At 37.6% G+C, this 25,915-nt stretch overlaps 1 protein-coding gene across 3 annotated transcripts in view; it reads right to left on the bottom strand.

The window, feature by feature from the left end:
• The window catches only part of CCDC91 (coiled-coil domain containing 91), a 400,614-nt gene that overhangs the window by 96,822 nt on the left and 277,877 nt on the right, over window positions 1-25,915 (bottom strand). For all 3 annotated transcript variants that reach the window (XM_055572830.1, XM_055572840.1, XM_055572850.1), the window contains 3 exons: window positions 14,102-14,194; window positions 13,945-14,013; window positions 4,233-4,409 (listed from right to left, as the gene is read on the bottom strand). In XM_055572830.1, coding sequence (XP_055428805.1) covers window positions 4,233-4,409; window positions 13,945-14,013; window positions 14,102-14,194 — 339 coding nt within the window. The remainder of the gene's footprint in view (window positions 1-4,232; window positions 4,410-13,944; window positions 14,014-14,101; window positions 14,195-25,915) is intronic.

The raw sequence follows: 25,915 nt of genomic DNA, 5'->3' as shown, positions 1-25,915 counted from the left end.
CCTTACATACTGATATGCCCAGAGGCCCTGACCATATTTTAGGCATATCAGTCACAAGAAGGAAGGCTAGGGTATGTGTGAGGGGAAGAGAAAAGAAGCAAACTTCATTAACGATGAAAGACTTCAGGGCTAGTGGGCATGAAATTTTGGCTAGTTTACAACGGCAAACCTCTTATCCAAAAAGAATTTGGTATGTGAAAAGCATACCAAGTTCCAGCTTTCACGGATCCAAGAATGAGAACAAAACCATGTTTTCTAATGGGCTTCAAAGACCATGGACACATAATGACAATTTCATTTAGACATGCTCAAGCATGTCATTAAATTAGCATGCCTTTTCAAAGTTGAAGACCAAACCATGTACAGTTTTCACCAAGAAATATCACCATTCAGTTTTTAAACTAACAAATAATTCAAAGCACTATATTTCTCATTTTTAACTTCTTTTTCCTTTGCATTATGATAAATATGGGATTTCAATTCTGCCTTATATGATTAACAATGGATCCTTAATACTAGTGAATTAAAATAGCAGATTAAAGTCTTTGTCTATTAAGTCCAACATTAATGCGGTTTCTGTAGACTGTTAGCAGGACTGTAGCTCCTGTTTATAAGCACACCTTTCTGTTTCTTTGCATATCTCACAATGTTGTGTTGATAAAAACTGGAGAATCAAAATAGACCTCCTCCATCCTCTAGAATTAATTTTTGTGCTTCTTGTCTGTTTAGGAACTTTCATTTTGTAACTTTTATGACAATTTTTGCTAGTATTCTCATTGCCTTTCTGGATAAAATACTTAGCAGAGACTAAGGATCTCAAGTCCTGCTTGAACTCTCCATTTCAAAGAGTATCGATATCTGCCCAATTTCCTTTTAACATATTAAATTTCTAGATTTAAATATTTAATTAATCTGAAATTCATATTAGTAGACAAAATCCAGGAAAAAATTACAGCCAGCTGCAATTACAGTTGTTCCTGACTAACCCAGCCTTAAACTGCGAGTCCACTTAAATGTGTATTACTTTTTTCAGTAAACACATACAGCACTACATGATCATGACTGCTTGACTCTGCAGATGCAGAGCTGTGGTAGTGAGGTCTGATTTTAGAACTTGAGAGTTGGCAGATTTGGGTATTAATGATGGGCCCTGGCATCACTACCTCACAGATACTAAAAGAGGACTATATTTTTAATCTTGTCTGGGTTAATTAGTAAAATACTTTTGAGAATCTAATAAACGCTACAGAGTATCACTGCAGAAAAATCTGCACATATACACAAATCTTGCATAATTTCAGTAAATTCACAGACTGTCTAGGGCCCCTTTCTTTGGAACCCAGATTAAAAATTTGTAAATTATAGAAAAAATTTGTGTCTCTTTCTGTATTTTTATTCTATGGGTCATTGTATCTATCTATATCCTTAGCAGTGCCATACAGTTTTAATTACACCAAGCATCTTTCCTTGGTAGCTCAGTTGGTAAAGAGCCCACTTGTAATGCAGGACACCCTGGTTCCATTCCCAGGTTGGGAAGATCTGCTAGAGAAGGGATAGGCTATCCAGTAATCTTGGGCTTCCCTCGTGGCTCAGCTGGTAAAGAATCCGCCTGCAATGTGGGAGACCTGGGTTCGATCCCTGAGCTGAGGAGATCCCCTGGAGAGGGGGGAGGGGGATCTTCACTGCAGTATTCTGGCCTCAACAATTTCATGGACTGTATGTATAGTCCATGGGGTCACAAAGAGTCAGGCATGACTAAGCAACTTTCACTTTCACAAGCATCTTTCTGCTTCAAAGCCGTTACACTTGCTATTCTCCATGCCTGAAATACTCTTTTCCCCTGCTGCTGCTGCTGCTAAGTCGCTTCAGTCGTGTCCGACTCTGTGTGACCCCATAGACGGCAGCCCACCAGGCTCCCCCATCCCTGGGATTCTCCAGGCAAGAACACTGGATTGGGTTGCCATTTTCCTTTTCCAATGCATGAAAGTGAAAAGTGAAAATGAAGTCACTTAGTCATGTCCAACTCTTACCGATCCCATGGACTGCAGCCTACCAGGCTCCTCCGTCCCTGGGATTTTCCAGGCAAGAGTACTGGAGTGGGATGCCATTGCCTTCTCCGACTCTTTTCCCCTAGCTAGTCTCAAAGTAAACTCCTCACTTCAATGCAGGTCTCAGCTCAAATGCTATCTCCTTAAGTCCTTACTTGATTACACTATTTATACATTGGTCCCCTCACTTTTAGCTGCTTAGATAGCTTCATTTTTCTTCATGACCCTGATCACTACTTCATATTTTATTACAACTTTAATAGTTTCCTGTGAGTTTTCTTTACAAGAAGGAAGGGTATTTTTTTTTTTTTTTTTCACTACTGTATCCTCAGAAATAAGTAAAGTCCCTGGAATATTTCAGGCAGTCTTTTCAATTATTAATGTAAAACACCAAAGTTTGAACATGGCAACTTACTGGCTTATCCTGCTGGTCTAAGTAAGTAAAGTACATAACAGATATATAAGCTCCATCTGCTTCCCAAGAAAAGTAATTTGTCAACTTTCTAGAATAGGACTGTGAGGCTTTAAGAGGCTAAGAGAATGCTAGTTGTTTCACTGTAGTTTTTACTGCAACCATGTGAGAATAAACGTAGTGAGCTGTTTAAGGAAGACTTGGAATACATTTGGTAGGACCACCTCACTTCTGAAAATCAGAGTTACCTGGCAACATTGTTTGTTCTTTCTGTTGTAGATCTTCTCTAGTCAACTGTACACACACATACATACACACTCACACTTTTTTTTTCTCTTTATCAAAATATGTATCCATTTGTAAGAAAAGAAACACAATATATTTATTCCTGACATGACTGGATTGTCCTCATGGTACCCTGAGCCTATAGAGAATAAATTTCAACATCTGTCATATACTATAATGTTTCTTATGGACAAGAATACTTACAAATTCACAGAGGAGGGTGCTCTTCTATGTTTTTTGGTTTGGGTAATAAACATGTGCTGATTTATTCATGCCCTCTTTCCCAATTTCATGGTGACTAACAGCCCACATCTTTGTGAGGTTAAAGGAGTGGTCTGTGGTCACAAAGAAGTTTTAAGTAAACTCTCCCAAATTAGGATTTAACCAATGATCTTGACATTAGTGGCATGGAATTCCAACCAACTGAACTGACAGACAATTAAACATATATACAATATAAATTCATGACACTAACATAGGTTACAGAAAGAATTAGAAAATAATCATTATGCCAGTGGAAAAAAGAAAAGAAAAAAAGATAAAATTTATCACATTACTGTTATACTGTTTTCTTACCATAGGTAGATATTACTGACAGATCTGTTTAATTTTCATAATAAATGGGTAATTGTGTGTTTTTGAGAACAAACTTAAGTGACATTAAAAAAAAAAAACTATAACATTGATCCCAGATACTAGAAGCACTCGGTTTCCTAGGGCTTCATTAAAATTAATAAGTCATAAGAAAATCTGGGTTTTTGTTCTCAAAAGCTGCAAAGAAAAGTCATTTCAGTTACATTTATAAAAGCATGGTCAAATGAACAATGATGTAAAACAAAGACTTCTATGAGTGTTATTTTTTGCTTTTTATGCTTCTTGGAGGAAAGATTTATTCAGTTATCTCATACCTGCGATGACTAAATGCAAGTATTAATAGAACCATGCGAATTCAATTACAGAAAATTAAACTAATGGATTTTTAACTGTTCATTAATGTAATCAAAAGATATTTTGAATGTAGGCCATATTTGTTGATATGTGTATATTTCATGAGACTACAGGGGTTATTTGTGAGGTTCTACTTTTACTACCAACTACAGGTATATAGCTATACAAATTAGACACAGGTGAATCTAATTAAACTGTTTTCAACACATATATATTATTTTCTTTGATTTTATGTGCATGTGTGTGTTTGTGAAAAAGGAAAACAAGCATATCAAAGAGGAGACAATGTAGTTACAATGATTAAACATAAATTTGGATTCTGACTTCTTTGAAAATAGACTAAAAAGGCAAAATTATCAGCATTAAAAAGTGAAAAGTACAGATATATTAAAAATTATTCAGTTAAAATATTAAACTCAAAAGTAAAATAATTATGCCCAATAAGGTGATTTTAAATAAGATAAAATAATAGTAAAGTTACTTTATTTTGAGAAAATTTAGAAGAAAGAAAATATTCATACAGAGCTAATTTTACTAACCTGACTAATTTTTCTCTGCTCTTGTATAGCTTTTTGAATTGCCTGAGATACTTCCTCTTGATCTTTTGCGTGCTCAGTCTTCCACAACTCCCTTTCTTCAGCATGGACATTTTCCAAATGTTTTCTTTCTTCTTCTATAGCTTTTAAAACTGCATCCTTCACCACTTCTTTCTCAAGCTTCAAAACAAATAATGACCACAACAAAAATATCTGAGTGAATGACCACAGTAATTCCTTGAATAAGACACACTGGAGTTAACCTAAAAAACACAACACTTTGATCTTACTGGGTTTATTTCTGACATTGTTTTTTTTTTTTTTACTCATATGTAATAACTGCTATAAAATAAAATCAATTATTTGGTTTTACACAAATAACCAACTTATTTTCATGGTATTTCTAAACTTCAGAGAAACCAAGCCTTAATTTAAAGTAGCAGTTTTCAAATTATTTTGCCTTAGGACCTCTTTACACTCTTAAAAATTATAGAGGATTTCTAAGAGCTTTTGTTTACATGGGTTATACATATTAAGATTTTCCACCTTAGATACTCAAACCAGGAGAAGATAAACATATTAACTAATTAATTAAAAATTAATAACATTAAATATATGTTAATAATGAATTTTATGAAAATAACTAATTTTCCAAAGTTAAAAAGTTATAAGAATATTTGCAAACCTAGTTACTATCTGACTTAATAGAAGAAAGCTTAGATTCTCAGATCTGAGTTCTGTGTTAAATCTGCCATGATTTTTTTTTTGCTGAAGTGTATAAGAACAACCCAGCCTCACAAAGATATGAAGTAGAAAATAAAATGTATTTTATACATACTAAATGTATCCAGTTGAGATCACTGTGGATATTCTTTCTGATTTCACAGCAAAACTTAACAAGGAGTAGTTCTTAAAGGTAAGTTGCAGTAAGGAAAATAAAATCACGTCAATGAACTTCTTATACTGTTACATTACGATCTTTTCTTACTTCTGAATGAATTCTTTAAAGATGATTTTTTGAACATTTTTTATTTGGAAAACATTGATTCAATGAGTTATGCATCTCTTTCAGATGTTGACACATTTCTCAATATTATAACCAAAACAGTCATATTTGTTCATACCACCATCAATCTCATTAGAACAGTCTTTAAGTATTAAAAAGTAGAAATAAATCTTCCAAATTTCTAATTTTTGTTTTAAATCTCTAATTTTATCATTGGCAACAAAAACTGTCAGGGTTTTTTTGTTTTTTTTTTTTTCCCTTAAGGTGTTGGGCTCATTCTGCTTATTTTGGAGAAAGTATCTGCTTCATACTAAAGTCTGTATAACCCTAGTAATTCAGTAAAATGGCATTCCATGAAAAAAGAGCCCATTTTGGATGGAACTCAAACAGCTGCCTAAGAATTTTCCTCAAGAAAATCATCATACTTTGGTACACAGTAAAGTCCATGGGCCTCCCACTCCTGAGAGAGTTACCACTTTTTCCTCTTGTTTTCAGCTCACAAGCAGGTTTGACAAAAGCCATTAAAGCTGACAGTCATCATTTTTTTTTTAACTCTTGCTTTATTTCACAATTCTTTTGAACCACTCCCTTACTGTGTACACCAATAGCTTCCATGTTGTTTATACCAAATGGTATTTTTTGTTCTTTGTTTAATCCTTATTTTCATGACCTCAAGCAATGTTCTACATAGCTGATTATTTCTGATTTTGTAAAGCCCTCTCTTTTCCTGGTTTGCATGACAGCATGCTGCATATATTCTTCTATGCATCCCGCTGAGTGTTTTCAATTCTTTGGAACGTCTTCCTTTCTCTGGATCTGAAGGAATACTCTGGGAGTTCACAACTTGGCCATCTCCTGTATCATCCATATCAAACATGTTGATTCCATCTTCTATTTCCAGAATTTAGCTATTTTCATTATTTTCCAAGTTACTACTGCTACTTGAGTTCTTTCTGCCATTCACTATCTCTTACCCAGAATTCAGATACATTCTGCTAATTCCTTCTCAGGCTTTGGCCTTTCTTGCTACAGTTTTCCCCAAATTAATATGTTACCATTATGACCCACCTATACTTGGAAATTTCAATGTGTCTCTACTTCTCTAAGGAGAAGCCTGGTAGGCTTCAGTCCATGGGGTCGCGAAGAGTCAGACACTACTGAGCGACTTCACTTTCACTTTTCACTTTCATGCATTGGAGAAGGAAATGGCAACCCACTCCGGTGTTCTTGCCTGGAGAATTCCAGGGACAGCAGAGCCTGGTGGGCTGCCATCTATGGGGTCGCACAGAGTCAGACATGACTAAAGTGACTTAGCAGCAGCAGCTACTTATTTATGGAATAGAATTCCAACTCACTATTCAGAATGTTAGTCATCCTTCAAGGCTCAGTTCAAAAGAAATTTACTATTAAAAACTACTATGACATGGAAACACAATCTATGCACTCATAATACTTTAATGTGTTCCTTTTTACCTTATTAGTACATAAGGAAGGTTTTTTAATCTGATTGTAAATTCTTTAAGAAAAAGACAAAATCATAGTCATTCTCGAACTTGCACCCCAGCATAGTGATTTGTACATAGGAGACTTTCAACATGTGTTTGCTAAATTTAAATATAAATCCAAAACGCAACACTCAGTGCTCTATTTGTGTTAAAAAAATTAGTAAACAGAAACTTCAATTAAATAGTGTCAGGAGACCATAAGATAGAACATGCTGTGACATGGCAGAGCCCAGCGGGAAGAAGCAAGACTCCTCTACTTTCCCAGTGAGAATTCAGCCAATGAAATGCCATGGACTCTGTTCACCATGGCCCTCCCAACTTCCCTTTCTTCTTCCTCCCTTCCCGTATGGAGACTTGCACATGGCTCACAATATGGTTGCAGACCCTGAATTGCAATTCCCTGACAATCCTGAACAGATGCATCATTGCTGGAGAAATATCTGGCATTCTATTTATTTTAGGTCAACATTTTGGTGGCCTACATAGGGATCAGAGAAGACGCCTGAAGGCTCTGGGGCTACTGAACAGATGTGGAACCCAGTGTCACTCACTGCTTTCTTGTTGACTGGAGTTTTGCAGGTACGCCTTTCTCCTAGATCCCAAGTTCATGCCCTCTTTGTGTTTGAGGCTCTCCAGGTTTTATTCAGACTCTGTTTTAAGGTTTTGCATTTCTGCTAAAGGCCTTGTTCTGCATGCATTTGGTGCTTCAGTCTGATTTTGAGTTCAGACTGTTTCCATTGAAGCTGGCTGGAAATGCCTTCAGTCTGTTCCTTTGGGAATAGTGACTTCTTCACTGAAACTGTATCTGTTTTTCATCCTTTGGCCAATTCTTTGGAAGGGACTATTCTCTGGAAATTGACTGAAAAGGCCTTTGGCCTGGCTTTTCCAGGGCCACGCTGTCTCCTTAGAACTGACTGGTGATAGCTTATAAGCTGTTTGAGCTGTAAGCTGTTAAACGGTTTGAAATTGTCCTTTTAATCTAGAGAAAAACCTCTGAGAAATGAGATCCCACTTATCTAAGTATTTTGAGGTCACTCCCCCTACAGGGACTCCAGCTAAACTGATGTTTAAAAAGGATAGTGCTAATCCTCCTCATGCTCATTTTTGAAAAAAAGAAAAAGAAAAAAAGAAAACTGACATGACTAAAGACAAGTTAGAATATCAGTGGCCATTATGGGAAACTTTTGAAATTTCTAAACTTAATTTCCTTAAAACTGAATTAGATCACAACAGTTCAAAACCTTTCAGAACAGAGTGGTATGCCTGTTTTGATTGGTATCTTAAGACTTCTCACCATTATCTAAAGCTGAAAATAGCCTCTCTGCAAAATAAGATTTTAAGGTTAACTGAGGCAAACAAACAATTAAAGAAAGATGAAATGGTTCCGAAAGCCTCAGGCTCTTCTTCCTTGGTTTCCCCAGCACTATCTTTCTCATCCTTGGATCTTCTTGGCCGGACTCTGCCTCTGGCGCCATCTTCCTCCCACCTTTCTGTGCCCTTGACGCCTCCTCTATATCCCATAGTAATTATGCTATCAAACTTACCCTTTTTTCTAAAACTCTTCCCACCCCATTTTCCTCTGAAATATTCAGAACTTTTCTTGTAAAACTAAGCCTTGTGAGGATCCAGAAGTTAAAGTTTTAATTTCTTATATTCTCTGAACTAAAATTGAACTGCAAGTCATAATAAAATATTTTCTCAAAGTAAACTGAAGATCCTCATACATTTGCTGAGGAATTTAATAGTCATTCAAACTTATCAACAGTGTTCCTCTGACTCATGTCAGCTAGTTCATATGCTTGTTGGTTAAGGCCAGGCCCAGCATAGGATGAAAACCGCTAACTGGGAAAATCCTGAAAGGTCAGGCAATCATTAGATGACTTCATCGAGCAATTCCTGGGGCTTTTTCAAAACCTGTAGATTGAAACAGAATTCAGGATTGCACACAAAAATTGGATGACCCTTTTTATGACTACTATAATCAACTTCAGAATGCTTTTAAGAAAATTCTGGTCTTCCTTCAGATGTTGATTCCACCCAGGCAGCTTTGAATTCTGTATTATTAATAGGCTGAACTGGGACCTCTTTCTTTCCGTCTGGTAAAAAGGATGAGGATGGAATGGAAAACTATGTCTACTTCAGACTTAATTAATCTAGCAAACCAGCTCTCTCACACTCTAGATGAGTCACTGGAAAAGAAGAATACCAGGTTTCCTAATCTTCAAATCCAGCAAATGAAGACTTCTAAATGAAACCCAAACCTTCCCAGTTTCTGCTATAATTGCAAAGAGCCAGGCCACTGGAAAAGACTGTTACAAATTTAGGTACTTTGAGTGTTTTCGATCCTCTAACCAGCCTTTCTCTTGTCCTTTCAATTCTCAGTTGCAGGGTTTTGAGGAACTACAGGGTCTCTTCCCAGTCCTCCCTCTCAGTTGGCTTGGGGAAATATTTTTCGTGATTGAGGATGAATCTCTTCCTGTCTTAACCAACAACAAAGGCATAGTCTCAGGGTTCCATCTCATTACTATAATGCAGCTCCTGCTGTGGTTCAAATATCTAATGAACTTCTTTTATTCATGGTCTAGAGATTTCAGAGTGGACTGAAAGAAGCCTCCCCTCACAGACAGGATATTCTCTCTTCTGTGGCTAAGGTACTTTTAAAAAAGTTTGTCCCTACCTGAGGAGCTCATTTCAAACATCATAGTGATCTAGAAATCCATTTTACTGGCTATGCACTTCAACAAGTTTGTGTTGTTTGGCTGGTTTTAAAACATTTTCACTGTGCTTGTTGTTTGTTGCTATTTAGTCACTAAGCCATGTCCAACCCTTTGCAACTCCATGGACTGCAGCATGCCAGGCTTCTCTGCCCTTCACTATATGCTGGAGTTTGCCCAAACTCATGCCCATTGAGTCCATCATCTCATTCTCTGCTGCCACCTTCTGCTTTTGCCTTCAATCTTTCCCAGCATCAGGGTATTTTCCAATGAGTTAGCTCTTTATATCAGGTGGCCAAAGTATTGGAGCTTCAGCTTCAGAATCAGTCCTTCCAGTGAATATTTAGAATTCATTTCCTTTAGGATTGACTGGTTTGATCTCCTTGCAGTCCAAGGGACTCTCAAGAGTCTTCTCCAGCACCATAATCAAAGCATCAATTCTTCAACCCTCATCCTTCTTTAAGTATGGTCTGCCTCTCACATCCACATATGACTACTAGAAAAACCATAGCTTTGATTATATGGACTTTGTCAGTAAAGTGATGTCCTTGCTTTTCAATACGCTGTCTAGGTTTGTCATAGCTTTCTTCCAAGGAGCAAGTGTCTTAATTTCATGGCTGCAGTCAAGGTATGCAGTGATTTTAGAGCCCAATAAAAAAAAAATCTGTCACTGTTTCCACTTTTTCCCCTTCTATTTGCCATGAAGTGATGGGACTGGATGCCATGATCTTAGTTTTTTCATGTTGAGTTTCAAGCCAGCTTTGTAACTCTCCTGTTTCCACCTCATCAAGAGGCTCTTTAGTTCCTCCTCACTCTCTTCCATTAGAGTAGCATCTTCTGCATAACTGGAGGTTGCTGCTATTTCTCCCAGCAATCTTGAATCCAGCTTGTGCTTCATCTACCCTGGCATTTTGCATGATGTACTATGCATATAAGTTAAATAAGCAAGATGACGATATATAGCCTTGTCTTCTTCTTTTCCATGAACCAGTCAGTTGTACCATGTCCAGGTCCACTGCTTCTTGACCTGCATACGGGTTTCTCAGGAGACAGGTAAAGTGGTCTGCTACTCTCATCTCTTTAAGAATTTTCTAGTTTGTTGTGATCCACACAAACACTTTAGTGTAGTCAGTGAAAAGAAGTAGATGTTTTTCTGGAATTCATTTGCTTTCTATATCATCCAACAAATGGATCACAGCCTTGTCATGGTGAAGGGGCTTGTGTAACTCAATGAAGTTCATGACCACCAAAGATGGATGGGTTATAGTGAAGAGTTTTGAAAAAATGTGGTCCACTGGAGGAGGGAATGGCAAACCACTGCAATATTCTTGCTGTGAGAACCCCATGAACAGTATGAAAAGGCAAAAAGGTATGACACCAGAAGATAAATCCTACAGGTTGGAAGGTGTCCAATATGCTACTAGGGGAGAGTGAAGGGCAATTATTAATAGTTCCAGAAATAATTCAGAGGTTGGGCCAAAAGAGGAATGATACTCAGCTGTGGATGTTCCTGGTGGTGAAAGTAAATCTGAAGCTGTTAAAAAAAAAGAATATCACATAGGAACCTGGAATGTCAGGTCTGTGAATCAAGGTAAATTAGATGTGTTCAAGCAGGAGATGGCAAGAGTAAACATCGATGTATTAGGAATCAGTGAACTAAATTGGATGAGAATGGTGAATTTAACTCAGAGCACCATTATATCTACTACTGTGGGTAAGAATCCTTTAGAAGAAATGGAGTAGCCGTCATAGTCAACAAAAAGTCCAAAATGCAGTACTTGGGTGCAATCTCAAAAATGACAGAATGATCTTGGTTCATTTCCAAGGCAAGCCATTCAACATCATAGTAATCCAAGTCTATGCCCTGACCACTAATGCTGAAGAAGCTGAAGTTGGCCAGTTTTATGAAGATCTACAAGACGTTCTAGAACTAACACCAAAAAAATATATCCTTTTCATCATAGGGGACTGAAATATAAAAGTAAGAACTCAAAAGATACTTGGAGTAACAGGTAAATGTGGCCTTGGAGTACAAAATGAAACAGGGCAAAGGCTAACTAAGAGTTTGTCAAGAGAACACACTGATCATAGCAAATAGCCTTTTGCAACAACAGAAGAGACAACTCGACACATGGACACCAAAGTGTTAGTCCCTCAGTCATCTACAACTCTTTGCAACCCCTTGGACTCTAGCCCACCAGGCTCCTCTGTCCATGGAATTCTCCAGGCAAGAATACTGGAGTAGGGAGCCATTCCTTTCTCCAGGGAATCTTCCTGACCCAGGGATCAAAGTCAGGTCTCCTGATTACAGATGTATTCTTTACTGTCTGAGCCACCAGGGAAATTCCTACACATGGACATCACCAGATGATCAATGCCAAAATCAGACTGATTATATTCTTTGCAGCCAAAGATGGAGAAGCTCTAGACAGCAAAATCAACACCTGGGGCTGACTGTGGTTCAGACCATGAGCTCCTTATTGCAAAATTCAGGTTTTCCTGCTTTCTTCAATCCAAGCAAGGTAGAGAAAGTAGGCCATTCACTGTGCTTACCACCCTTAATCCCTCTAGCTTAGCTGAATACACTCATAGCATATTGAGATTCAGTTAGCAAAATTTCTTTCTAAATCCCAGGTCCACCCCTTTTGGAACTCATACAATGCTCACCCCTCTTAAAAAATATTTATTTACTTTGCTGTACCTGATCTAAGTTACAGCATGTGGGGCCTTTGATCTTGTTGTGGCATACGGGATCTTCAGTTATGGCATGCAGGACCAAAGAGTTCGCATGACACAATTAAATCATTCCAAATGTCACAACTAAACTCTCACCCTCCAAGACAGTCACAAGACCACCAATGCACTTGGCTCCTGCCTTTTTGGACCCACAACTAACAAAAGGAGTGATACTCCAATATTGCAAAAGCCTAGTTGTTTCCATTAAGAACAACCATGAAGAACATGTTTCCATGAAGAACAACCGTGCCTTGGTAGAGGAAGCCTTTTCACAACATACCCTTGAGAGGTGACGACCTTAAGCATCATACCTTGCACCTGGAGATGTGCCTACTGGAAGACATACTTCCAGAAGAATGCTCTTCCACCTCACTGAAGAGGCCCCTATCAGGCACTGATAACTAGCCCCTGCACTATCAAACTCCAAGGAACAGACTCTTGGATTCACAGTACATAGCTTAAGAAAGCACGGAACCCCAACTGGTCATGCACGTCATCTGGTGACCTGAAAGTAAAGACTTCCTGGAAATGAAGTCGATGACATCTGATGAGATAGCTTTCCCCAGATACCTAGACCAGGCTTGTAAGAAGTTTGTCACCAAACCTTTGATGATGATGATATAACACTTCAGATGATCTCTGATGTCTACAATTTTGATAACATGTGGACTTTAGATAAAAACTGCCTAAGATGTCTCCCCCCTACCCCTCCTTCTTACTTGAATGCAACTGCAATAGTTCTCCAACCTGCACCACTTTCCTTCTGACAATGATGGACAAAAATTGCTGTAACCAGAAACCCTGGTTCTTAATCTGTGATGTTTTCAGAGAAAGATCTTGATCAAAGGGGAAAATGTAAAAAAACTCAGAAACAGAAACATCAATTAAATAGTGTCAGGAGACCCCTTTAAGGGGGAGCTGTCACACCCTGCAGCTATAGTAGAGCCCAAGAGGAAGAAGAAAGACCCCTCTTCTTTCCTGCCAGGGACTCAGCCAACGACAAGCCATGAACTCTGTATTTCCTGTAACCCTTACAACTTCCTTTCCTCCCTATTAAAGTGTTCTTATTGCCACATGGGAATTTGTATGTGGCTTGCCATGCTAGCAGACCCCAAATTAAAATTCTCTCATAATACTGAAAAAACGCACTTTTGTTGGACAAATATCTGATGGTGTATTTCAGGTCAACATATGTATACATTAGCATACATATATTTAAAATCTATGCATATACTACCCACATTATTTATTTCAAAGTTGGCTTTAATAATCATACACCTTGATAAACACATATGTACATACAAATAAACACATATACTCAATACTTGTGTGATACCTGTCAAATACCAAGTGGATATTGTTGCACCTATGTAGATATATTGTTTTTAACATATGATTGATAATCTAAATGTAAAGCATTTCAATATCATTACCGTGTGTAATGTATGTTTAATAAGAATACAAACAGCAGAAGAGGAAAAAATTCTTGAATTTTCTGAAATGAAATATTTTAAAAGTATACTGACTATGCCATTAATGAACTCAGTTTATTAATTCCACTTACTTACAAAGAAATTTATTACTGATGGGTCTATATCAGGTAAATACTTACGCATAAATATAACAAAAACAATTCTTACATAAGACCAACAACATTCACTTTAGGCTTTGAGGAGGGGGTAAACATAAAAACAATTGGACTGATAAAATGTATTAGAATTAAACTTCACAATAAACTTTGCAGATAGAAATACCTTTGCAGCAGATATTAATGCTTCTTTATTTTTTTGCCTTTCTTCCTCCAAACATTTTTCCAATATTTCCTGTAAATGATAAGACAGTTAGACATTACAGTATTATTTGGGACAACAGAACATTCTTTCCACACTCTAAGCAAAATTAAAATATTACCTTCTGTTCTTGAGATTGCTGAGTCAAAGCTTCCTTTATTTTTTCTTTTAACAGTTCCTTCTCTGTGTCAAGCATTTCAAGGAGCCTCTGATGCTACAAGGAAAGTTAACTGCATTACAATTATGGCTCTGAGATAGATAACCTATCAACACGTAGAACAGCTGGTAGAATTCATTTGAAGTAGTTACCAGGGGAAATAAGAAAGTTGGCTAAAATGAGGGCTTAGGAGCCAAAAAATCTGAATTCCCATTTCTTTCATCAGTCAAGACATACTTTTTTAATCCCCAAATTCAGTATAGTAGATGACATGAAATTTAATTTGAAAGATATTCCAAATATGAAGTGAATCAGAAAATGATAAAATGTCCTTTTCCAAAATTAAACTTGGCAAATATACTCATTAAAATTATTATTAGTAGCTTACAGTGAGAGCAATCAGATTATAACTGATGTCTGCCTGAAGAAATATTATCCTAACAGAATATTCGTGTTTCTAGTAAAGTACTGTTAAAGAAATTTAAAGATCATTAGTCTCATCCTAAGATTTTGCTAGAGATTCAAAAAAAAATAAATAAATCTATGAAAGTAGTCAAAGGAATAGTATTGTGATAGCTAATGTTAAAGAATACAGAGTTCATGTATTCATTTTTATTTAACTGTAATAGTAAAAAAGCACACAGAGTCATTATCAAATTATCATAATTCAAACTTGGAGTTTGAATGAAGTTTTGTTGAGAAAATTTGACCTCTATGGCCTCAACACCTTCAATATAGATAAGCCAGATACTTGCTCTGAACAGTGCTCTCAGGGAAAGTAAAATATATGTATTCCCATTCACACAGATTTCACCTCAGTTACTAAAGGCAAATAAGATATTTTCTCAGATTTAGAACTATTTATATAAGTTCAGTTCAGTTCAGATCAGTCGCTCAGTCGTGTCTGACTCTTTGCGACCCCATGAATCGCAGCACGCCAGGCCTCCCTGTCCATCACCAACTCCCGGAGTTCACTCAAACTCATGTCCATCGAGTCGGTGATGCCATCCAGCCATCTCATCTTCTGTCGTCCCCTTCTCCTCCTGCCCCCAATCCCTCCCAGCATCAGAGTCTTTTCCAATGAGTCAACTCTTCGCATGAGGTGGCCAAAGTACTGGAATTTCAGCTTTAGCATCATTCCTTCCAAAGAAATCCCAGGGCTGATCTCCTTTAGAATGGACTGGTTGGATCTCCTTGCAGTCCAAGGGACTCTCAACAGTCTTCTCCAACACCACAGTTCAAAGGCATCAATTTTTTGGCGCTCAGCTTTCTTCAAAGTTCAACTCTCACATCCATACATGACCACTGGAAAAACCATAGCCTTGACTAGACAGACCTTTGCTGGCAAAGTAATGTCTCTGCTTTTGAATATGCTGTCTAGGTTGGTCATAACTTTCCTTCCAAGGAGTAAGCATCTTTTAATTTCATGGCTGCATCCATAGTGATTTTGGAGCCCCCCAAAATAAAGCCTGACACTGTTTCCACTGTTTCCCCATCTATTTCCCATGAAGTGATGGGACTGGATGCCATGATCTTCGTTTTCTGAATATTGAGCTTTAAGCCAACTTTTTCACTCTCCTCTTTCACTTTCATCAAGAGGCTTTTTAGTTCCTCTTTACTTTCTGCAGTAAGGGTGGTATCATCTGCATATCTGAGGTTGTTGATATTTCTCCCGGCAATCTTGATTCCAGCTTGTGCGTCTTCCAGCTCAGCGTTTCTCATGATGTACTCTGCATAGAAGTTAAATAAGCAGGGTGACAATATACAGCCTTGACATATTCCTTTTCCTATTTGGAACCAGTCTGTTGTTCCATGTCCAGTTCTAACTGTTGCTTCCTGACCTGCATATAGGTTTCTCAAGAGGCTGGTCAGGTGGTGTGGTATTCCCATCTCTTTTAGAATTTTCCACAGTTTATTGTGACCCACACAGTCAAAGGCTTTGGCATAGTCAATAAAGCAGAAATAGATGTTTTTCTGGAACTCTTGCTTTTTCGATGATCGAGCGGATATTGGCATTTTGATCTCTGGTATTTACATAAGAGCCTCCTTTAAATATGAACCAATTTCTGATACTCAGCATTTTAAAACAGATCTATGTCATTCAAAGTTGTTCTGATTTAAATGGCTTTTAGGCAGATAATCTAAGTTTAGAGTAAGTGACCAAACAGAAAGTTAAGATAATCTATGATTTCTATTTTTAATATTAATGCTTTTATCTTAATTTTTCAAGACAATAAGAAAAATTACCAAAAAATGTGATTTTTTCTTTAAAAACAAATCTAAACCGCAATATAAATCATGACACCATGATAAAAAATTGTTGGTATCCTATGAATTTGTGGAAATCATTTGAATAACAAATCAGTAGGCCTACCATATGATATATAATAACTAAGACTTTAACGTTATATTCTTTGAAAGTCTAAATGCACACAGAATTTCATGAAGTCAGAAACAACACCTAATACTCTTTATAAAACACACGATAAAATGTTTAACCAGGCAAATAATTAGACACAAAAATGGTAAGTACAATTCTCACTTGAGACTGAAAATATTCAATTTAGGCTTTGAAATGAGGGTAAACATAGCAAAAATGGAACAAGTAAAAATTTCCAGAATTAAACTACCGAAGAAATTTTCAAGAGTTGTCAATAATATTGAAAGTGATTTCTCCTTAAAATGAACAGTTAAGTTAATAAATCAGACTAATGGAGATCAATAAGTAATTAACTATAAGTAGGCCACCTTTCTCTGATGCTTCTCTTGTGGCACAGTCATAAGGAATCCACCTGGCAATACAGGAGATGTGGGTTTAATCCCTGAGTCGGGAAGATTCCCAGGAGAAGGAGATGACAGTGCTCTCTAGTACTCCTGCCTGAGAAACTCCATGAACATGGGAGCCTGGTGGGCTACAGTCCATGGGGACAGGAAGAATTGGACAAGACTTAGTGACTAAACAACAAAGAAGCCACATTTCTCCAAGGGTCCAACAAGAACTAGTAAAAGACGATACAGTAGCTAAAAATGACAATGCAAGGTTAGAAAATTCATTTCTGAACTTCATTTCTTAACTCTATAGTACACTGTAACAAAACACTATTTTTGAGCTTGTTTGAGCCAAAATAAAGTCAGGATAATAATTTGAAAGAAGCACCCTACAGAAAATATACCTTAAGTAAAATTATACATCTACTGGAGAAAATACAAAGTAACTACCATATATGTGTGTGTGTGTGTGTGTGTATACATATACACATACATATAAAATAATAGCTAACATTTTTGAGCATTTTAAAGTTTCAGACATTGTTAAAAGTATTTTACATGTAATTGTACGGGCTGCAGTCCAGGGGGTCGCTAAGAGTCAGACATGACTGAGCGACTTCACTTTCACTTTTCACTTTCATACACTGGAGAAGGAAATGGCAACCCACTCCAGTGTTCTTGCCTGGAGAATCCCAGGGATGGGGGAGCCTGGTGGGCTGCCGTCTATGGGGTCGCACAGAGTCGGACACGACTGAAGTGACTTAGCAGCAGCAGTACCATAATAAACATAAGAAATTGCTAAACTGAATGACAGTCTTCCTCATTTTCAGACTGAGTTATGTGAGACACAGAGAGGCTAAGAAATTTTCAGGTCTTGAAGGAAGAGCTTCAGCAATAATTATATCTATACACTCATTTTCAGCAGTAATAATCATTTAATAGCTAAAAGCAGTGGCAGTGTTACCTAGTTACTAAAGCTACATGATGTAAGTATTATAACACTTGGTGTTAAAAGGATTTGAGTAATCTGCTTTTGATTTTGTTTTTTTCAGAATAATATTAAAAAGATTCTTTGAATAAATATCCCTTGATATTAGGAAATATGATTGAAAAAGATATTTAATGGTATGGGAGAAGGTCAGCTTTCATTTCAATCCCAAAGAAAGGCAATGCCAAACAATGTTCAAACTATAGGACAATGGCAGTTAACTCACATGCTAGCAAAGAAAGGCTCAAAATTCTCCAAGCCAGTCTTCAACAGTATATGAACTGTGAACTTCTAGATGTTCAACCTGGATTTAGAAAAGGCAGAGGAACCAGCGATCAAATTGCCAACATCCGTTGGATCATAGAAAAAGCAAGACAATTCCAGAAAAACATCTACAGCTGCTTTATTAATTACTCTTCCAAAGCCTTTGACTCTGTAAATCACAATAAACTGCGGAAAATTCTTCAAGAGATAGGAATACTAGACTACCTTAGCTGCCTCCTGAGAAATCTGTACGCAGGTCAAGAAGCAACAGTTGGAACTGGACATGGAACAACAAACCGGTTCCAAATTTGGAAAGTAGTACGTCCAGCTTGTATATTGTCACCCTGCTTATTTAACTTCTATAGAGAAAACATCATGTGAAATGGTGGGGTGGATGAAGCACAAGCTAGAATCAAGATTGCCAGGAGAAATGTCAATAACCTCAGGTATGCAGATGACACTACCCTTATCATAGAAAGTGAAGAGGAACTGAAGAGCCTCTTGTTGAAGGTGAAAGAGGAGAGTGAAAACATTGGGTAAAAGTCAACATTCAAAAAACTAAGATCAAGAGAACACTCTACACATAGAAATCACCCCATGGTCAACACTGAAATCAGATTATATTATAATCTGAATATATTCTTGCAGCCAAAGGTGGAGAAGCTCTATAAAGTCAACAAAAACAAGACTGGGAGCTGACTGTGGCTTAGATCATGAACTCCTTATTGCCAAATTCAGACTAAAACTGAAGAAAGTAGGGAAAACCACTAGATGGTTCAGGTACGACCTAAATCAAATCCCTTACGATTATACAGTGGAAGTGAAAAATAGATTTAAGGGACTAGATCTGATAGACAGAGTGCCTGATGAACTATGGATGGAGATTCGGGACACTGTACAGGAGACAGAGATCAAGAACATCCCCAAGAAAAAGAAATGCAAAAAAGCAAAATGGCTGTCAGAGGAGGTCTTACAATTAGCTGTGAAAATAAGGGATGCAAAAAACAAAGGAGAAAAGGAAAAATATACCCATTTAAATGCAGAGTTCCAAAGAATAGCAAGGAGAGATAAGGAAGCCTTCCTCAAGTGATCAATGCAAAGAAATAGAGGAAAACAATAGAATGGGAAACACTAGAGATCTCAAGAAAATTAAAGATAATAAAAGGAACATTTCATGCAAAGATGGGCTCAATAAAGGACAGCAACGGTATGGACCTAACAGAAGGAAAAGATATTAAGAACAGCTAGCAAAAATACACAGAACTATACAAAAAAGATCTTCAAGACCCAGATAACCTCGATGGTGTGATCACTCACCTAGAGACAGACATTCTGGAAAATGAAGTCCAGTGGCCCTTAGGAAACATCACTATGAACAGAGCTAGTTGAGGTGATGGAATTCCAGTTGAGCTATTTCAAATCCTAAAAGATGATGCTGTTAAAGTGCTGCACTCAATAGGCCAGGAAATTTGGAAAACTCAGCAGTGGTCACAGGACCGGAAAAAGTCAGTTTTCATTCCAATCCCAACAAAGGGCAATGTTAAAGACTGTTCAAACTATGGTGCAATTGCACTCATCTCACACATTAGCAAAGTAATGCTCAAAATCCTCCAAGCCAGGCTTCAACAGGTAAACCTCCAGATGTTGAAACTGGATTTAGAAAAGGCAAAGGAACCAGAGATCAAATTGCCACCATCCGTTGGATAATAGAAAAAGCAAGAGATTTGCAGAAAAACATCTACTTATGCTTTATTGATTATGCCAAAGACTTTGACTATGTAGATCACAACAAACTGTGGAAAACTGTCCAAGAGAGGGGAATACTAGACCACCCTACCTGCCTCCTGAGAAATCCATATGCAGGTCAAGAAGCAACAGTTAGAACTGGACATGGAACAACAGACTGGTCCCCAAATGGGAAAGTACTAAGTCAAGGCTGTATATTGTCACTGTGCTTATTTAAATTCTATGCAGACTACATCATGTGAAATGCCAGGCTGGATGAAGTACAAACTGGAATCAAGATTGTGAGGGGAAATATCAATAACCTCAGATATGTAGATGACACCACCCTTATGGCAGAAAGTGAAGAGGAACTAAAGAATCTCTTGATGAAAGTAAAAGTAGAGAGTGAAAAAGCTGGCTTAAAACTCAACATTCAAAAAAACAGATTATGACATTCAGTCCCATCGATCCATTGCAAATAAATGAAGAAATAAGGGAAACAGTGAGACTATTTTCTTGGGCTCCAAAATCACTGCATATGGTGACCAAAGCCATGGAATTAAAAGACGCTTGCCCCTTGGAAGAAAAGATATGAGAAACCTAGACAGCATATCAAAAAGCAGAGACATTACACTACCAAAAAAGGTCCATCTATTCATGCTATGGTTTTCCCAGTAGTCTTGTATGGATGTGAGAGTTGGACTATAAAGAAAGCTGAGCACTGAAGAACTGATGCTTGAACTGCGGTGTTGGAGAAGACTCTTGAGAGTTGCTTACACTGCAGGGAGATCAAACCAGTCAATTCTAAAGGAAATCAGTCCTGGGTGTTCATTGGAAGGACTGATGTTGAAGCTGAAACTCCACTACTTTGGCCACCTGATGTGAAGAAACGACTGATTGAAAAGACCCTGATGCTGGGATATATTGAAGGCAGAGAAGAAGAGGACGACAGAGGATAAGATGGTTGGAAGGCATCACTGACTTGATGGACATGAGTTTGAGCAAACTCCTGGAGTTGGTGATGGACAGGGAAGCCTGGCGTGCTGCACTCCATGGGGTCACAAAGAGTAGGACTCAACTGAGCGACTGAACTGAATTGAAAATTGCCATTTTAGTGATTTGTTTGGGTGTGTATAACAGGGATAGAGGAAATGACCACGTTAAGTTCACCTTATTTATCTAGATTTAGAATCATTTAAAATATTTTAATTATATTGATCATTTTTTGAGAGACTATGTCAGGCACCATATTAGGAACTTTGTAAATATTAACGATCTGCACAATAGTTCAGAAATGTGTTATTACATTTGACAGGTATTAAAACTGAGTTCAGAAAGGTTATGTAAACTGCTGAGGTCTCACAGGACTAATAAATGGTTAGGCTGAGATTAGAACTCAAGAGATACAAAACCAAAGGGCTTTGTATACAAAAGCCCTTTGTTTTTTGGATACAAAACCCAAGGGTTTTACTCTAGATTCCTGAGAATTAAACATATAACTAAAGATGGCTCAATAAAGGAGAGAAATGGTATGGACCTATCAACAGAAGATATTAAGAGGTCACAAGAATACACAGAAGATCTGTACAAAAAAGACCTTCATGACCCAGATAATCACGATCGTGTGATCACTCATCTAGAGCCAGACATCCTGGAATGTGAAGTCAAGTGGGCCTTGAGAAGCATCACCACAAACAAAGCTAGTGGAGGTGATGGAATTCCAGTTGAGCTCTTTCAAATCCTGAAAGATGATGCTGTGAAAGTGCTGCACTCAACATGTCAGCAAATTTGGAAAATTCATCAGTGACCACAGGACTGGAAAACATCAGTTTCCATTCCAATCCCAAAGAAAGGCAATGCCAAAAAATGCTCAAACTACTGCACAATTGCATTCATCTCCCACGCTAGTAAAGTAATGCTCAAAATTCTCAAAACCAGGCTTCAACAATACATGAACTGTGAACTTCCAGATGTTTAAGCTGGTTTGAGAAAAGGCAGAGGAACCAGAGATCAAATTGCCAACATCCCCTGAATTATCAAAAAGGCAAGAGAGTTCCAGAAAAACATTTATTTCTGCTTTATTGACTATGCCAAAGCCTTTAACTGTGTGGATCACAACAAACTGTAGAAAATTCTGAAAGAATGGGAATACCAGACCACCTGACCTGCCTCTTGAGAAACCTGTATGCAGGTCAGGAAGCAACAGTTAGAACTGGACATGGAACAACAGACTGGGTCCAAATAGGAAAGGAGTAAGTCAAGGCTGTATATTGTCACCCTACTTATTTACTTATATGCAGAGTACATCATGAGAAACACTGAGCTGGAAGAAGCATAAGCTGGAATCAAGATTTCTAGGAGAAATATCAATAACCTCAGATATGCAGATGACACCACCCTTATGGCAGAAAGTGAAGAAGAACTGAAGAGTCTCTTGATGAAAGTGAAGGAGGAGAGTAAAAAAGTTGGCTTATAGCTCAACATTCAGGAAACTAAGATCATGACATCTGGTCCCATGACTTCATTGCATATAGATGGGGAAACAGTGGAAACAGTGGCAGACTTTATTTTGGGGGCTTGAAAATTACTGCAGATGGTGATTGCCGCCATGAAATTAAAAGACGCTTACTTCTTGGAAGGAAAGTGATGATCAACCTAGACAGCATATTAGAAAGCAGAGACATTGCTTTGCTGACAAAGGTTCATCTAGTTGAAGCTATGTTTCTTCCAGTAGTCATGTATGGATGTGAGAGTTGGACCATAAAGCTGAGCAATGAAGAATTGATGCTTTGGAACTGTGGTGTTGGAGAAGACTCTTGAGAGTACCTTGGACTGCAAGGGGATCCAACCAGTCAATCCTAAAGGAAATAAGTCCTGAATATTCTTTGGAAGGACTGATGCTAAAGCTGAAGCTCCAATACTTTGGCCACCTGATGGGAAGAAGTGACTCACTGGAAAAGACCCTGATGCTGGGACAGATTGAAGGCAGGAGAAGGGGATGACAGAGGATGAGACAGTTGGATGGCATCACCGACTCAATGCACATGAGTTTGAGCAAGCTCTGGGAATTGGTGCTGGACAGGGAAGCCTGGTGTGCTACAGTTCATGGGGTTGCATAGAGTTGGACTGAGCAATTGAACTGAACTGATAGTCATTTTAGCAATCTCATTGTGGCCTTTACTTGCATTTTCCTAATAACCAAGCATTTGAACATCTTTAAAAATGCTACTTCTACTTCTGATAGTATATTTTAACTACTCCTTTTCAAATATTACTATTCATAGTACTATCTGTATAAGAAGGAAAATGATTGGAGCTCTTTTTTCAACTTGGATTTGAGGTTTGTTCACTGACTATTTTCATTATTTAATCACATTAAGGTAGAAATTAAAAAGTATTGAGAGATAACTTGGCCAAAAAGGTTTCAGACTCTCTTTATTAAATCTAAAATAAAATATAAAGCATATCTGGAGATTGCCTGTATTACTTCTGTTGCGTGCCTCAATGGAGAATTCCCTACTTGTCTAAATTAAAAGTTAACACCATGGAAGTTTTGTGATATAAGGGATAATCAGTACAGTCTTTGTACCTTACTAGCAGACCATTCCAAGGTGAGGATGTTCTGAACACCTTTTGTTACATACCTCAGAGCCGGAATTCAATCAATGAAAATATTTAATCATATGACTCTTTAAATATTTACAATTTTGAAACAAAGAAGTCCTTTCTACAGAATTTGCAAGACACAGCCTTACAAAACTTTGAAAGGCATTATGAAAATGAGTTGAAATCTAAACCAGTAAATCTCATTTAGAAACACTGAAGAGCTTACTGTACTCTGATTATCTTAAATATCCTATTGATTGCTTCTTAAAACTATACTGAAATTTTAGTAATTTTTAAAGCAATTTAAAGAAATAAAGACAAACTACAGAGTACTGTTAATCTTACAGAGTAGGTGCTTAGTGTAACAATACCAAGAACAGCCCTTTGAAATTCAGCCTAAAACAAAAGGCGTTCAGAAGTGGGTTATTCTTTTCCCATATTATGGAAGAAATTTTTCCAAGAGAAAAATTTTTGATATAGACTCAAATATAAATATAGAGGTTATGTGGTTTTCACATGATTTTTGCAAAAAAAGAAAAGAAAAAAAATCCTCTTTCCTGTAATGTGACTCATAGGAGATACTGTAAACAGATTTAATCACAATCATACGTAGATAGTTTTTCAACATCAGATTTTTGACTAAGGAATCCGAGAAGCTCATGTTCAGGTATAGAGTTATCAATTTATCACAAGTCCACAAACTTCACATTATCTTATACATATAGTATATATTCTGCACATTCCAATAGCATAAACATTGAAAAAAGATCAAGAGGTCTGGTGAAAGTGAAAGTCGCTCGGTCGTGTCTGACACTTTGTGACGCCATGGGCTATACAATCCATGGAATTCTCCAGGTCAGAATGCTGGAATGGGTAGCCTTTCCTTTATCCAGGGGATCTTTCCAACCCAGGAATGGAACCCAGGTATCCCGCATTGTAGGAGGATTCTTTACCAGCTGAGCCACAAGGGAAGCCTGAAAGGTGGTCTTAAATCACACATTCATATTAACATGATTTGATGGATACTAAATAAATTCAATAAATGTCTTAATATAATGTTGAGTTACAGCTGCTTCATCTCTTCATGGGCTAATACATTAAATATAAACATAAATAAGATGAACTATAGATCTACTTAAAACATTTTTACCACAAACTCAATACTATCAATAAACTTCTTAAAATGAATAAAGTAAGACTAAAGATGTATGTGTGTTAAGTTCCTCAGTCGTGTCTGATTCTTTGCGACTCAATGGACTATAGATTGCCAGGTTCCTCTGTCCATGGAATTTTTCAGGCAAGAATACTGAAGTGGGTAGCCATTCCCTTCTCCAGGGTATCTTCCCAACAAAGGGACTGAACCAAAGTCTCCTGCATTGCGGGCAGGTTCTTTACCATCTGAGCCGCCAGGGAAGCCCAAGACTAAAGATAGATTATACTTAATTTATTTCACCAAATAGACATAATTTTTAATATGCATAAAGAATGGAAGCAATCAGGTTATTCCTCCAACTTAAACAGGTGTTTGATCTGAGGGAGTAATATGAACGGATGAAGCCAAAACTGAGGAAGAAGGCAAGGATGATGCCTCTCACCTCTGCTTTTCATCACTGAACTAGATGTCTTAGCTAATGCAACACAGTAAAAATCGGAGATAAAAAGGGAGAAGAAATTAGGCTGTCTTTCTTCACAGATAGCATGATTATCTTTGTAGAAAATCTGGAAGAATTAACTTAAAAATTCCTGGAATTGATAAGCAATTATAATAACATTGTAGTATATAAGATTAATACACAAAAGCCAATCCCTTTCCTATACAGCAAACAACTTTGAAATCAAAGTCACAATCAGTTCAGTTCAGTTGCTCAGTTGTGTTCCACTCTTTGCGACCCCATGGACTGCAGCATGCCAGGCTTCCCTGTCCATCACCAACTTCCACAGCTTGCTCAAACTCATGTCCATCAAGTCAGTGATGCCATCCAGCCATCTTATCCTCTGTCATCCCCTTCTCCTCCTGCCTTCAATCTTTCCCAACAACAGAGTCTTTTCCAATGAGTCAGTCCTTCACATCACGTGGCCAAAGCATTGGAGTTTCATCTTCAGTATCACTCCTTTCAGTGAATATTCAGGACTGATTTTCCTTTAGGATTGACTGATTGGATCTCCTTGCTGTTCAAGGGACTCTCACGAGTCTTTTCTAACACCACAATTTAAAAGCATCAATTCTTCGCTGCTCAGCTTTATTTATGGTCCAACTCTCACATCCATACATGAGTACTGGAAAACCAACAGGGCCACCCAAAATGGACAGGTCATGGTAGAGAGTTCTGACAAAACGTAGTTCACCAGAGAAGGAAATGGCAAACCACTTCAGTATTCTTGCCTTGAGAACCCCATGAACAGTATGAAAAGGCAGAGTCACATTA

Source organism: Bubalus kerabau, chromosome 1, assembly GCF_029407905.1.
Source record: "Bubalus kerabau isolate K-KA32 ecotype Philippines breed swamp buffalo chromosome 1, PCC_UOA_SB_1v2, whole genome shotgun sequence".
Classification (NCBI taxonomy): domain Eukaryota; kingdom Metazoa; phylum Chordata; class Mammalia; order Artiodactyla; family Bovidae; genus Bubalus; species Bubalus kerabau.
The sequence above is the reverse complement of the archived record's forward strand: the minus strand, read 5'-3'. Positions and strand labels throughout refer to the sequence as shown.